This window comes from Mobula hypostoma, chromosome 6, assembly GCF_963921235.1.
Source record: "Mobula hypostoma chromosome 6, sMobHyp1.1, whole genome shotgun sequence".
NCBI lineage: Eukaryota > Metazoa > Chordata > Chondrichthyes > Myliobatiformes > Myliobatidae > Mobula > Mobula hypostoma.
Window position 1 is genome coordinate 51,436,266 of NC_086102.1, and position 16,575 is coordinate 51,452,840.

Below are 16,575 nucleotides of genomic sequence, written 5' to 3' on the forward strand. Positions count from 1 at the left end.
GTACACCTCTATCAAGTCACCTCTCATCCTCTGTCGCTCCAAGGAGAAAAGGTTGAGTTCACTCAACCTGTTATCATAAGGCATGCTCCCTAATCCAGGCAACATCCTTGTAAATCTCCTCTGCACCCTTTCTATGGTTTCCATATCCTTCCTGTAGTGAGGCGACCAGAATTGAGCACAGTAGTCTAAGTGGGGTCTGACCAGGGTCCTATACAGCTGCAACATTACACCTCAGCTCTTAAACTCAATCCCACGATTCATGAAGGCCAATACACCGTATGCTACCTTAACCACACAGTGATCCTGCGCAGCAGCTTTGAGTGTCCTATGGACTTGGACCCCAAGATCCCTCTGATCCTCCACACTGCCAAGAGTCTTACCATTAATACTATATTCTGCTATCATATTTGACCTACCAAAATGAACCACCTCACACTTATCTGGGTTGAACTCCATCTGCCTCTGACAGCTCTCCACACTATCCACAACACCCCCAACCTTTGTGCCATCAGCAGATTTACTAACCCAACCCTCCACTTCCTCATCCAGGTCATTTATAAAAATCACAAAAGAGTAGGGGTCCCAGAATAGATCCCTGAGGCACAGCACTGGTCACCGGCCTCCATGCAGAATATGACCCGTCTACAACCACTCTTTGCCCTCTGTGGGCAAGCCAGTTTTGGACCCACAAAGCAATGTCCCCTTGGATCCCATGCCTCCTTACTTTCTCAATAAGCCTTGCATGGTGTATCTTATCAAATGCCTTGCTAAAATCCATATACACTACATCTACGGCTCCACCTTCATCAATGTGTTTAGTCACATCCTCAAAAAATTTAATCACGCTTGTAAGGCATGACTTGCCTTTGACAAAACCATGCTGACTATTCCTAATCATATTATGCCTCTCCAAATGTTCATAAATCCTGCCTCTCAGGATCTTCTCCATCATCTTGCCAACCACTGAGTTAAGACTCACTGGCCTATAATTTCCTGGCCTATCTCTACTCCCTTTCTTGAATAAGGGAATAACATCTGCAACCCTCCTATCCTCCAGAACCTCTCCTGTCCTCTTTGATGATGCAAAGATCATTGCCAGAGGCTCAGCATTCTCCTCCTTCGCTTCCAAGAGTAGCCCGGGGTACATCCCATCTGGTCCTAGTGACTTATCCAACTTGATGCTTTCCAAAAGCTTCAGCACATTCTCTTTCTTAATATCTACATGCTCAAGCTTTTCAGTCCGCTGCAAGTCATCCCTACAATTGCCAAGATCCTTTTCTGTAGTGAATACTGAAGCAAAGCATTCATTAAGTACCTCTGCCATCTCCTCCAGTTCCATACACACTTTTCCACTATTACACTTGATTTGTCCTATTCTCTCATGTCTTATCCTCTTGCTCTTCACATACTTGTAGAATGCCTTGGGGTTTTCCTTAATCCTGTCTGCCAAAGGCCTTCTCATGGCCCCTTCTGGCTCTCCTAATTTCATTCTTAAACTCCTTCCTGCAAGCCTTATAGATTCATATCATTACCTAGTTTTTTGAACCTTTTGTAAGCTCTTCTTCTTGACTAGATTTACAACAGCTTTTCTGCACCACAGATCTTGTACTTTACCATCCTTTCCATGTCTCATTGGAAGGTACCTACTCAGAATCCCCTGAACATTTGCTACATTTCTTCGGTATGTTTCCCTGAGAACATCTGTTTACAACTTATGCTTTCAAGTTCCTGCCTGATAGCCTCATAGTTCCCCTTACTCCAATTAAACGTTTCCCTAACTTGTTTATTCCTATCCCTCTCCAATGCTATGGTAAAGGAAATAGAATTATGATCGGTATCTCCAAAATGCTCTCCCACTGAGAGACCTGACACCTGACCAGGTTCATTTCCCAATACCACATCAAGTACAGCCTCTCCTCTTGTAGGCTTATCTACATATTGTGTCAAGAAACCTTCCTGAACACATCTAACAAACTCTACCCCATCTAAACCCTTCACTCTAGGGAGATGCCAATCAATATTTGGGAAATTAAAATCTCCCACCATAACAACAACCCTATTATTATTACTCCTTTCCAGAATCTGTCTCCCTATCTGCTCCTTGATGTCACTGTTATTATTTGGTGGTCTATAAAAACCACCCGGTAGAGTTACTGACCCCTTCCTATTCCTAACTTCCACCCACAGAGACTCCGTAGACAACCCCCCCATGACTTCCTCCTTTTCTGCAGCCGTGACACTATCTCTGATCAACAGTGCCATGCCCCCACCTCTTTTGCCTGCCTCCCTATCCTTTCTGAAACACCTAAAGCCTGGCACTTGAAGTAGCCATTCCTGCCCCTGCACCATCCAAGTGTCTGTAATGGCCACAACATCATAGCTCCAAGTGCTGATCCACGCTCTAAACTCATCTGCTATAGTCATGATACTCCTCGCATTAAAATAGACACAGCTCAAACCATTGGACTGAGTGCGTCCCTTGTCTATCACCTGCCTTTCCTCCCTTTTGCACTGTCTCCAAACTTTCTCTATGCGTGAGCCAACCTCCCTTTCCTCCGTCACTTCCGTTCAGTTCCCACCCCCAAGCAATTCTTGTTTAAACTCTCCCCAATAGCCTTAGCAAACCTCACCAGGATATCGGTCCCCCTTGGATTCAAGTGCATTTTAAGTACTTATAAACAAAGCTTGCTGATGCATCTATTACATCCCTCCTTGATTGGTGGAGATGTTTTATTGAAATGTTATTTCCTTTTTCATGATGATTCTAATTCCCATTCCCTCCCACCTCTCTCCACTATGGGAACCTCTTTGCTCCTTACCTTGCTCACTCAAAAATCAGCACAGAATTGCTTGTTTCTTTCCCAAATGAAATTTGTTGAATTTTTTGAGGAGGTTTAAGTGTGGATTAAAACAGCCATTGTTTTCCCCTGCCTTAGAAGGAAGAGTTAGAGATGGCGAGAATCTAGAAAAGTCAAGTCTGACTTTATTTACTTTGTGATCCCACTCAGCCTGGGTGAGTGTTCTGTGCCTTAGAAGTTATACTATACCACTCGTACAAATGGTAATGATGTAGTATTTTGTTCCCCTTCTATCATAATTAAGTGTTGGATTTTTTTAGTAAGATATAATGCTGATGAGGGTAAATGATCTGCAGTGGCAAGTATTGATAGAAATAATTCTCACACCAAAAAAAAATCACAATGGTATTGAAAACTTGGTGCTGATATTTAATGGAATCTCCAAAATAGCAATCACTTGTAGTACAGTAATACTTTACATATGCCTGAGGCTTAACTGCATTCTTCTATAATCCTGTCCTTTGCCTGTTGTAAACCTTCATGTACTCTTAAGGAAAACAATTTTTTAAAATGGAAATTAAATCAAATTCGAAAGTGTCAGGGCAGAAGTGAGTGTTGTTGCATTTACTAAGGAGAAGGTATTTGGGAAGCTTCAAAGGTGTGAAGTCACTTGGACCCTGATGGACTACGCCCCAGGGTTCTGAAAGAGGTAGCTGAAGAGATTGTGGAGTCATTAGAAGAGATCTTTCAAGAATCACTAGATTCTGGAATGGTTCCAAATAACTAGAAAATTGCAAATGTCACTCCACTCTTTAACATGAGAGGGAGGAAGAACAAAGGAAATTAAAAGCCAGTTAGTCTGACCTCAGTGGTTGGGAAGGTGTTGGAGTCACTTGTTAAGGATGTGACTTTGGGGTAGGTTTGCCTTCCTTACTACTGACTAAACCCGACTTGCGAATTTCCTCCCTGATTAGAAAACAGTCTGGGCCTTTATTCTTTTATCTCAGGGCTCTGAAAGAGGTGGCTGAAGAGACTGAGTATGCATTAGTAGTGATCTTTCCACTCCAAATCTGATATGATGCCAAAAAGCATTGCAAACCTTTTTTTCCTGAAACTTTGTACAATTGTATCTTCTGTATCTAACCATTGTTGGTAATACATACACACAACGCACCTACATGAACTATGAGGAAGAAAGTTAGAACTTATCTACCATCCAGTAAAAGTTTCAAACTTGCAGCTGTTATGAGATACGTTTCCCTCTCAGTTACTTAGATCAACAAAATTAATGTTACCTTTAAAACCAGAGTTAATATTGTCTCCTTGCCTGCTGGGTTCACATTTCAAGTAGAAAAACCCTACAAAATACAGAATCCTCTAGCCATATGGCATAGAACTACCTTGTAAACCACGGATTGCTGCTGTCAAAACTGTCAAGAGTTCTAATATTTTTGAATGTCACTTGTATCAAGTTCAAAAGCAGAAACACTGGTCACATTATTTATGTACTTCAAGCTGCAAATCTGGGCATTTTACCTGTTTTAGAGGATGAAGTGATCCGATTGTTTTCCATCCGCTGAATTTATTCCAGTTGGTTATTTCAGAACATTGTAAAACCAATTGCTTTCCTTTAAAGTTGGCATGTTCATAGACTATCCATCTAATTAGATATAAACAGTATAGTGTGAAGGATTGTGAAATGGCAGCTGAACTTTGAGTATATATGTTCTTATGAAGTACAGTATTACACACACTTCTAATAACTTTCTTTGAACATGATAATGCATGAGGAGATCGTGAGAGGGAGGAACGATGGGGAGCAGAGGAGGGGTCAAGCGGCAGGGCCAGGGATAAGATATTGGATACTGGTGATATCAATAGGTTTTTACATCTGTAGGTTGTTTTGGAAAGGTGACTGGGTGCCCTAAAGGCCTATCATTAGTTGGGGTTGGGGGACAGAGGTCAAAGAATTTAAGCAGAGGTTGGAAGGTTTGAGGTACATAGATTATTGGCCCATTGTTATAATACACCAGTGAAGGTTTCACAGTAGATATAGTCCAACAGATTCCTGCTGTAATCTTTCCATTTGCATGTTAGAAGAAGTTAATTTTGTAATCACATTAATCTTGTGCAATAATAGCATTTAGTTAGTAGTGCCACTCCTTAAATCAAATGCAAGCTAATTCCACTTTATTGTATCAATATTTAATATCAATATTTCCTATCTACTTTTAAAAATCCTTATTTGATAATTGGATTAAAAATTGAGTTAACACAAAATAGCTATTGAGCAGAAAACATTACATTTTACAGTGAGTGGTGTTTTTACTGACTTGTGGAATGAAAGTGTTGTTGTCAAAACCATCATAGCAGTCCCTGAGAATCAGACAGATAAACAGAAGTGTTTCTGTGGTGTTTCTACATTACTTCAGTAAATAAATAGATGTTTTTAACTTATTATACAGGAGGCCACTCAGTCCATTGAGTCCATGGCCGGCTCTAACAACAATCCCAAAAATCACATACCCTCTTCTTACTTTCCTGTCAACTCTTTAATCATCTGTCAACACTAGTATTTACCAACACACCAAAATACCAGTACATCTTTGGGAATATGAGAGTGAACCTGAGGCAACTTCACAGACGGCAAAGAGCTCAGGATTGAACCAGAGTTGCTGGAGCTGTAGAGAAGCTGTGGTGGCTGACAAAACAAAAAAAAATATTTAGGCCTAGCATCAGTTTATGTTTCCTTTTACCTACCATAAATAATATTTTAAAAACACAGTTTTTGACTCTCTATTAAGCTTCCATTGGTTTACCATAATACCTTGTAACTTCCAAATCATTCTGCTCACCTGCAAAGATGCACCTCAACCAGAATCAACTATTTTCTATGGACTTCATCCTTAGAACAGGATTAATATACCTTCTAATTATCTGAAACATATTCAATAGTTTGCCTACTCACGTTCCACCGTTCACCTTTACTGAGTTCGGATATGGATAAAATCCCATCTTCTGCAAGCCACTGGCACCTTCTGTAAGAATCAGTTCCTGACCTCCAAATGAATCAAGGCTATATAAACCAATAGAAGGTATGGAAAAATCCTAAAACAAATAATAGGCTCACACTGAGTTGGTTTTACTGGAAATGTACAGGTATATAAGATGAAAAGAAAACAGTTTACCACTAAAAGCTGTTTTTTTACTATGATACTGTGTGCAAGTTGTAAGGTAATTACATCTAATACAACCATGCATTAATATAGAACCTCAACAACTTCTATCATTAAACAGGCAATGTTTAATTTTTTTGTTGGAGCTTTGCATATTATTCTTGCTGGTCATTTTAATCTGAGTTTGCATCCTTAGAACATGGGCGCCATTGTAGCATAGTGGTTAGTGCGATGCTATTACAGCTCAGGGTATCGGAGTTCGGCGTTCAATTCCGGCAAACTCTGTACCTCCTCCCTGTGGAATATGTGGGTTTTCCCCAGGCATTCTAGTTTCCTCCCACAGTTCAAAGATGTACTGGGTAGGTTAATTGGTCATTGTAAATTGCCCAGTGATTAGGTTAGGGTTAAATTGGGGTTGCTGGGTGGTGTGGCTCAACAGGCCAGAGCGCCTGTTCCGCAGTGCATTGCTAAATAAATCAAATAAAACACATTTCATCAAAGTTTCTGGCGAACGTAGCAGGCCAGGCTGCATTCACCAGCAACTTTGATGTGTGTTGCTTGAATTTCCAGCATCTGCAGAATTCCTGTTGTTTGCGTTTTTAAAAAAACACATTTCATCTACATTAAAGGAATTTTTGAAATGTATCTTGTGCGTCCTCAAATGTGTGTGTTGATTGTTATTCTTGACAACATGAAACTAATCATTTTCAAAGTGATGAAAGAAGTATTCAGTAGAACCATGTTTCTGTAAGAAATGGGTCAGTTCACTTGGATTAAGTTCCCCTTTGTATTCATTGCCATCATCATTGACGTATTCCTCACTAATATGTGGGTACATAAATACATAGAAACACCATCATCTCCAGCTGCTTCATTTTCATTTGGAGTATTTTAATTTTCAAAGTCAATATTCTGAAACTTACTCATCTAAAAGCTCTAAGGGATTCATTTACTGTGCATGTTGTAATGACTCAAGAAGAAATTGGCCCAGGTTAACATTCACAGTTTAACCAGGAATGAACAGTAAATACTTCACCTACTAGCAATATCATCATTAAAAACATATTGTCTCATGAGACTGCTTTTAACAGTGAGCCACCCAGCATTACAAGAGGAGCAATGCATCTTGTTTAAAGGTGTGGAATAGCCTATCTGTATTCCTTTTCTCTTTATTTACCTATAGTTGCATCTCATGTGGAAGTTCCAGTATTTAGCACATCCATGGCTCATCATGCTTTCATTTACAACAACCAAGTTTGAGGCCATTGAATGGTGTTTGGTATTCTTCCTGCCTTTTATTGGTCAATAAGTACCCTCAATCTTAAACCATCTCCTGTATTTAAAGGTTTTCACCTTCCTTCCACTCTCATGCAAGTGCGCTTTTGCTTTGGGATCTGTAAATAATAGTATCTAAACAGCAATTCCTCATCTACCTAACAGAACACTCATAAACAATTATAATCATTTTAAATCCTGATATATCTGTACAATTCAAAAAGAAGACATTGGTTGCTTCGCAGAATTGTTGCCAGTTACTTAAGCAGTGAATGCAAATAAACATTAATATTTTTCCTGGTGTTTTTTAAAATCTTCAAATACAGTTCTGACGTGCATCAGTCTATGCATTAATCTATGGTCTTTTGGAAACTATCTGGAATTTTTTTCCCCTTTGTAGTATACTATGACACCTTCTTGCCAAGGTATTTAAACAAGGAAGCAGAGGCTTTGGAGGAAAAAGAGTCCATACATTATCAAAGCTGATGACAGAAGGAAAATGGAAGGGAAATTGAAAAAGATAAAGGAAGCCTAGAATTAGTTTCCAACATAATTTTATGGAAAAGAACAGATGAACAAGTCATTGTAGAACTGGCTGTGGAGAGTCAGCCCGGTTGTAAAGCACAGGCATTGATTTATTGCATTGAAAGTGACAAAATTAACGTACAGATATGATGGGTTTAAGAGATCTGATTGACTTGCCCGACAGGCATCCTAGGGAATCAAGGTCTGGGTAGTGGCCTTCCTCTAACACATACTGACAGCCACCATAATCCTTCTCATCATACAGTACCCAGCTGGAGAGGTGAGAATGAAAACAAAGTTAATGACATTTGCATATCATATTTTCAGTATACTGTATATTATAAAAATAATTCCCCCCTGAAGGCCTTACCTATTTTATCCTATTTATCCTCTTAACATTGACAAGTAGATAGAAAAGTCCTGAAGTGAATCTGTTTTATTATGGTAAACAGCAACAGGAGCCAGCACTTGTTAATAAATAAATGGTGTTGCTCCTGAGCAGAGCAAACATTGCATTGACCATGCATTGTCAGGAAAGAAATTACTTTAGAATATCTGCTTGGACAGATATCTAATTTTAAAGGTTAAAATGGACATAAAAGATTGATAAATTTGCATATGGCCCCATGCTTCACTCTGCAATAATAGTGGATTCCGGTTAATTGAGACACATCAAGACCAGTACATTTTGGCCCAATTAAGCAGCCGCGCCCAATTAGCTTAAGTTTCATAGAAATAGTTAAAAAGATAAACCGTAACAAATTATGTACCTAAATGAAACACAGAAAAAATTAGAACACTAACAATACTACTATACTACTATAAGACTGTTCTTAATACTTATCAATGGAGGAATTCATCTGCATCATATTTTTTTGACTGTAAATGAACAAAATCAGCGCAGGCACCTAGTGCCGATAATGAACTGCCTTCATACAGTGCTGTCGTCAATTGCATCCTCTGATGTAGCATTCAAGATGATTATCAATACTTTCAAATTCTTCACATGTCCTAAATAGTTGAAGTAGTGAAATAGTTTCATTTTCATTCCTGGCCGTTTCACTGCTGTTAGTTTTCTAATTTTCTGGCCGTTTCTGGCTTCTCCAAGCCTCAATGCTTGAAGCTTCAATGAGTAAAACTGTCTTACTGGTTATTTCTCACCAACTATTAGTGACAAAAATCACTGCTTTTTGAAGACAAACATGCACAACTGACACTATTTAAAACTGTGCACTTGAAGTACAGTGCAGTGTCTAATGGCTAATGAAGTGCACATATCGGACGCTAGGTAGAAACGATTTGGCAACAGTCTTCTGACCCAATTAAGCGGCACAGTGTACCAAATAAATGAAGGCAATCAATTAGCTTTCGTTCTTCAAGAGTTCTCCCAAATAAGTGGCTGCCCTGATGAACTGATGGCCCAATTAACCGGAATCCACTGTATGTACTTACTTGTATTCAAATCAACCTTACCATCCATGAAGAACCTTAAATGAATTTGGTTGTAAAGCTAGTAAACTGGGCAACTCTGATACAAATTCAGCGCTTTCTCCTTCAAAGTCAATTCCGTTGTATGCCCAGATCTGTAACGGAGATGTAAAACAATAGTTTTCCAAAATATCTTTCAAAGGGACTTTTCTCTGTAATTCTTATCCAGATGTCACTGCTAGCATTTCGCTATCAGTGGTATTTAGTTGTTCAGCTCTCATAGAGTTATACTGCAGAGACTACAAGATTTCTAACCAGTAAATACAAACTTACTTTTGTACACAAATTGAGAAACAGAAAGTAAAAGCAGAACCGAATGTAGAACATAGAACAGTACAGGCCCTTGAGCCCACAGTGTTGTGTTGCCCTTAACCCGCTCTGAAATCAAGCTAACTCTTCCCTCTCACATACCCTCTATTTTTCATTCATTTCTGTGCCTACCTAAGAGCCTCTAAAATGTCCTTAATGCATCTACCTCTGCAACTACTCCTGGCAGCACGTTCCACACAATTTACAACTCTCTGTGTAAAAAAAAAATACTTCTAACGACCCCCTATACTTCCCGCCAAACACCTGTAAGTATGACATTTCCTTGAATTAGCCATTTCCACCCTGGGAAATTGTCTCTTTATCTATGTCTCTTATCATCTTGTAACCTCTATCTCATTCTCCTTCATTCCAAAGAGAAAAGGCCTAGCTCACTCTGCCTGTCTTCATAAGACATGTCCTCTAGTCCAGGCAGCATCTTGGTAAATCTCCTCTGTATTCTCTCTAAAGGTTCAACATCCATCCTAAGGCAACCAAAACTGAACACTATATTACAAGTGTAGCCTGACCAGGGTTTCATAGAGCTGCAACATTACCCTGCTGCCCTTGAACTCAATCCTCTGACTAATGAAGGCCAACACACCATACACCACCTTAACCACCCTATCAACTTGCATGGCAGCTTTGAGCGATCTGTGAATGTGGACCCTGAAGATCCCTCTGTCTCTCCACACTGCTGAGAATCCTGCCATTAACCATGCCTTCAAAAATGGACCTTTCAAAATGAATTAGTTCAATTTATATGTGTAAACATAAATTCTCAGGGCCCGAATAGTTCTCCAGCAGTGATTATTACTTACTAAGCCTTCCAAGCTCACTCTGATTGCACTAACTTCTTCATTGGTCATCTGTGCACAACCATCTAATGAAGATTACGACAGCAATCTTGCTATTTTGATACTGTACTAGATCATTGAATTAATTTTGGGTCACACTCTAATTGCTGCCTTTATTCTCAGATGGACATTTCTAGAGTCTTTAATGTATTGTTTCAGAGGAGCTCTTAGCATACTTAAAATAAATGGGCTTAACCTTGGTCTTCAAGACTAAGAACATCACAAAGTTAAGGTGTTTGTTGTTTATCAAAAGAGTACTAGACTCAAAAATGTACAATGGTGAAGCAATGTTAAATAGGAATCTAGAATCAATCAGATTACTTCAATAGCAGTAATTTTCTTCAATAAATATGACTGATAGAACATTGAACAGTATAGCACAATACAGACCCTTCAGCTCATAATGTGCTGACCTTTTAACCTACTCCATAATGATAGGAGTCTCTTTTCATTCAGCTTAGTTGGCCACTTTCTTGTACAATACGTATATCAGAACATTTATACATGTATAAAAGAGCAAAAGCAACAAATAATTTATCAAAAATATGTATTTTCTGGATAGGATCATATATATCTTAGAAAACAAATCAGTGAAGTGTTGTAAACCTTTATCACTGCATCATCCTGCAATTCAGAGAAGCATGTTCAATATAGATCTGGATGCAGCACAAATAAAAGATACCAATATAAATTAGCAACAGAGGACTAGAGCGCATTCTAATCAGCAACTTTGAGATTCCTACAACAAGGAAGGCAGAATTGTGCTGCTTCCACGAAGGAGGAGAGTGTTGAAGGGAACAATTTCTTGGTGCCTTTACCAACAACTTATCATTATACACAAAAGAACACTGCCACAACACAACAGAAATTCCTTAATTAATGTACACTCAGTGGCCACTTTATTAGGTACATCTGAATAGCTGCACGCTAATGCAAATTTCTAATTAGCCAATCATGTAACAGCAACTCAATGCATAAAAACATGCAGACGTGGTCAAGAGGTTCAGTTATTGTTAAGACAAAACATCAGAAAGAGGAAGAAATATATTCTAAGTGGTTTTGACTGTGGACTGATAGTGCTAGACAGGGTGTTTGAGTATCTCAGAAACTGTTGATCTCCTGGGATTTTCATGCACAACGGTCTGTGGAGTTTACAAAGAATGGTGTGGAAGTCAAAACACATCCAGTGAGCAGCAGTTCTGTGGGCAACAATGCCTTGTAATGAGAGAGGTCAGTGAAAGAAAGGGCAGATGGGTTCAAGCTGACAGGAAGGCATGTTAGCTGAAATAACCACCCAGTGCCACAGTGGTATGCAGGAAAGTATCTCTGAGTGTACAACATCGAACCTTGAAGTGGATTGGCTTAAGCAACAGAAGACCATGAACATACAGAAATACACTTGGAGGCCAGCCACTTTATTAGCAACCTCCTGTACCTAATAAAGTGGCCACTATGTGTATATTTTGTTGATGCCCATCAACACATCATTTGGAATTGAGCAGAACAGAAGGGGGTCTTACCGCCTTTCAAAAGAATAGTGCCAGCAACTGCAAAATTAAATCATGTTTGTGAAAAAATCTTAATTCTGCAATATAATGTGACATATTTTACCTGAAATAGTGCTTCATTCCCTCCGACAGGTTCCTGTAATATAATTTCATAGAGTATTTGTTCAGTCAAACTAGAAGAGTTCATTATTATTTCAATAAAACACTGTTTTAAATGTTGATGAGTCAATTATGATGAAAATGGTTCAGTTTTAAAAACAGATTTTAAATTCTGAAATAGATATCAGATATTTAATTATTATGACTTTTATGTATTTATATAATCAAAAATTTATATTTAATAATACAAGATTATTGTATATAGTATTTTATCATTATAGAATAAAAAACTGAAAATAAATGTTAAGAAATACAATTTTGTCCCCATTGGAAAGCAATAAATTTTGTCTTTAGTTTATTTCTCCAATAAATTTTTATGTCTGAAATGGAAACTGCCTATGTCAATTTATCTGTGAGCAATGTTGAGTAAACATAGAAAGTTACCACAAGCATCTTCTGATGCCTAAAGACTTCAATAATGTTGCCTTATTCTACAAGATCTCTATAAGGTTGGCTTATTTCTGAATTTGATGGCTCCTCTATGCCTACGTAGATCGACCAGTAGATCAGCCCTGGTTCTATGTTCTAACTATTCTAGGTAAAGAGATTTATCCTGAATTATTTAAAGTCACCAGTTTTATGCCCAGTTGTTCTGGTGTCACCTATGGGTAGAAACATCTCCATATATATATAAATGTCAAACTTCCTTGTAACTTAAAAAAATAATACAAGACATTGTTCTGTCTTCCCATTTCTTGAGAATGGAGTTTCAGCCTGCTTATTTGTCTACATTTATAGAACTAAGAGATTATGCCGGATTTCCTGAACTTCCTTTGCATATATGTTGGGCATTTTTCTTGAAGAATTTCATCAATCATGACTAACCAGGCAACTATTAATTTTTTGACGACCAGAAATAAGTTACCAGTTGTATCGGGTGAATAGATTTAATTGGCTTGTCCGATCCTCCCCAGCTTGTGTGGTTTCTATACACTCCTTTCTCTAGGATATACTGCTCTCCAGAATAATGTTCTTCATGATAGGCCACCCACCTAACATAATGAAACATTGTAAGTCATCATTCATCATGAAACATCATTTACAGTACAATATTTAATGCCAGAAGAATTGAATATGTACATACACTCCACTATTGACTTTAATTGACCGAGTTACGGTTGTGTATCTGCTACTTTCCAGGTTTGGAACTGCGCTATTGAGAACGATGCTTTTGCCATTCTTTAGGTCTACTTCTTCAAATAAAGTGATTTCAGGCTTCATATAGTCCTAGTTTAAAAACAGATAGTTAAAATATTGATATGTGCCAGCAATAACAGGTCAACAGCAGATGCCATTTCATTGGCTCTTCACTAAATCCTGGAACACCTGGACAGGTGCATACATCAGGATGCTCTTCAATGACTACAGCTCAGCATTCAATACATCATCCCTTCAAGACTAATCTATAAGCTCCAAGACCTAGATATCAATACCTCCCTGTGCAACTGGATCCTCATTTTCCTCACTTGTAGACCCCAGTCAGTTCAGATTGGCAACAAAATCTCATCCACAGTCTCCATCAGCACAGGTGTACCATAAGGCTGTGTACTTAGCCCCCTGCTCTACTTGCTTTATACTTATGATGTGAGGCTAAGCACTGCTCCAAAGCCACGTTTAAGTTAGCTGACAACACTGCTGTCATTGGCCAAATCAAAGGTGGTGATGATTTAGCATATAGGAGGGAGATTGAAAATCTGGCTTAGTGTTACCACAACAACAACGTCTCATTCAATATCATTAAGACCAATGAGCTGATTATTGACCACAAGAGGAGGAAAGCGGAGATCCTCGAGCCTTCATCAGGGGATCAGGGGTGAAGTGGGTCAGCAGCTTTAAATTCCTCAACGTTATCATTTCAGAGGATCTGTTCTGGGTCCAGCACGAAAGTGCCATTGCAAAGAAAGCACGGCAACACCTCTACTCTCGTAGAAGTTTACAAAGATTTGGCATGATATCTAAAAATTTGACAAGCTTATATAGATGAGCATTGGATATTATACATACTGGTTGCATCATGGCCTGGTATGGAAACACCAATGCCCTTGAATGGAAGAACCTACAAAAAGTAGTGGATACAGTTCAGACAGTCATGGGCAAAGTACTTCCCACCACTGAGTACATCTAGAAGAAGCACTGTTACAGGAGAGCAGCATCCATCATCAAGTACCCCCACCATCCAGGCCATGCTTCCTTTTCACTGGTGCCATTAGGAAGGAGGTACAAGAGCCTCAGGCCTTGCACCACCGGTTCAGGAACAGGTATTATACCTTAACCATCAGGCTCTTGAATCAATGCAGATTTCTTCGGTCAGCCTCACTCTAACACTGAACTGTCCCACAACCTTTGCACATTGGTTGTTTCTCCTTCTTGTTGTGCATGGTTTTTCATTGATTCTATTGTGGTTTTTTTTTTGTATTTACTGTGAATGCCCACAAGAAAATAAATCTCAGGGTTGTATATGGTGATATATATATATATACACACACACACACACATACATAATTTGCTAATGAATTTACTTTGAACTTTGAATAAAGGTAACTCAGACTCATTATAGAACATGATTACTGCACAGAGTTTACTTCCTATTCTTATTGTCTCTTGAATTTTTAAGGATTTTTGATCCAATTTGGAGAGCAGAGATAATCACAGATGTCTTGAGGCCAGACTGGGTAAGGACCAAGTTCTTTTCCTAAAAGACATTACAAATTAGCTGGATGGACAGATATGTTATTATATGTTATGTTTTGCTGGGCTAGTAATCTAATGGGTTGGCTATGATTTAGAGATGCAAGCTTCAAATATCAAGAAGCCAAATGAGGAACTTAAATTCAATTTATCAAGCAAGATCTGAAATAAAAAGCTAGTAGTGTCTTAAAACATACATGATTCATAAATATTCTGTTGATAAGAAAATACACCTTACCCATTTATCTGACTTCATACTCACAACAATACAATTGACTTTAAATGATTTGAGAATTAAGGCAGTATTCTCTTCACACCAATCTAATTTATGTAATTGGCAACATTCTTGAAAAATTCCACCTAGTATGATCTTCACATTAATATTAACTGGGTATTTAAACTGAAGGAAAAATAAATTACCACTCATATTAGGTACCTAGACCACTCAATTATTTGGCAGCTATTGTAATTTGTTTACAAAAGTTTTTCTAGAATGTCCTGCTCTTCAATAGTGTTATTCATTAGTTCCTCTATCTAATCTCAACCAAGATACAATATACTTTTTTATTACAAGGGACATTTATTATTGCATCTTAAGAAAATGATGCCTTCAATTTAGTTGGTCTGATTGTGAGAACATTTGTTATGTCATACAATTATTTTTCTATCTGGAAATAATGTTTTTTGGAAGCGACATTAAAATTGTTTTAAGTATGTGCTAAAAGTATTTCCAATTGAAAAGAATGGGTTTCCCATCCAACAGTAACTTTATCAAACATGTTTGTGAATTGTTCTGGATCTTCTTAAAAATTTCTCAACTCCCCTCCAGCAAATCTCCAGTAAGAATGGAGCTGATCTTCAAAGCTATATAACTTATGGTGCCTACACTCTAGAACCAAGGTAATTGAGTTGCTATACACAAATGTGGGGTGGAGATACATCTCTACCAAAGGATATGTAAGGTGCTCCTTCCCTCCACTACCCTGCTGGTCACCCTTGAGGAAACAGTTGCACCTGCTTAGCCCCCTGATCAGGGTCACGTGAAACCATTATGAGCAACTGGTGCATATCACAAGTCCTGGTTATGCGACCACTGACACCAGGCAGACAATCTCTGAAGAGTATTGATAATGGCTGGGGATAATGACACTGCCCAGAAGAAGGCATGGCAAACCACTTTGGCAGAAACATTTGCCAAGAACTATCATGGTCATAAGTGCATGGAATGGGCTGCCGGCGGCGGTAGTGGAGGCAGAAATGATAGGGTCTTTTAAGAGACTCCTGGATGGATACATGGAGCTTAGAAAAATAGAGGGATACCTTCCCAAAATAGACTTAATTTAGGGCAATCCCAGAAAATATGAAAATGATTTGCCTCCTTGGAGTCGCACCTTCTCCAACACATCACATTTGTATCTTTATATTTTTCCTGATATGGGGTCTTGAAGTATCTTATAATGTTTTTCCAACAATGTTCTCTCCAAGTCAAAGAATTAGTCGAGGACCATTGAAAGCTGCAGATTTTCCCCCAAGCCTCCTCTGAAAGTACCAACCCCGCTTCTTTCTCCCACTTCTCTTTAATATACAGTGTATTTACATTTTTAGCATGGGAGAGTGCATTATATAGGCGAGAAACTGATTTACTAGGTATTGAACTGCAAGCCGAATTCAGAATCTTGAAAAATTCTAATTCTACTGTTGATAGGTCTGTATATCTACAACTCTGGTTAACATAGTTTCGTATTTGAAGGTACCTAAAAAAGTCATTATGTTCTAGGCCATGTTTGTCCTGCAG

The 16,575-nt window shown here is 38.5% G+C and overlaps 1 protein-coding gene across 1 annotated transcript in view; it reads right to left on the bottom strand.

Moving 5' to 3' along the window:
• LOC134348046 (uncharacterized) overlaps positions 1-16,575 on the bottom strand; it is a 76,745-nt gene that overhangs the window by 3,902 nt on the left and 56,268 nt on the right. The window contains exons 13-19 of the mRNA XM_063050835.1: positions 13,177-13,319; positions 12,958-13,084; positions 12,037-12,069; positions 9,248-9,357; positions 7,917-8,046; positions 5,767-5,906; positions 4,335-4,458 (exon numbers count right to left, since the gene is read on the bottom strand). Of these exons, the coding sequence (XP_062906905.1) occupies positions 4,335-4,458; positions 5,767-5,906; positions 7,917-8,046; positions 9,248-9,357; positions 12,037-12,069; positions 12,958-13,084; positions 13,177-13,319 (807 nt within the window). The remainder of the gene's footprint in view (positions 1-4,334; positions 4,459-5,766; positions 5,907-7,916; positions 8,047-9,247; positions 9,358-12,036; positions 12,070-12,957; positions 13,085-13,176; positions 13,320-16,575) is intronic.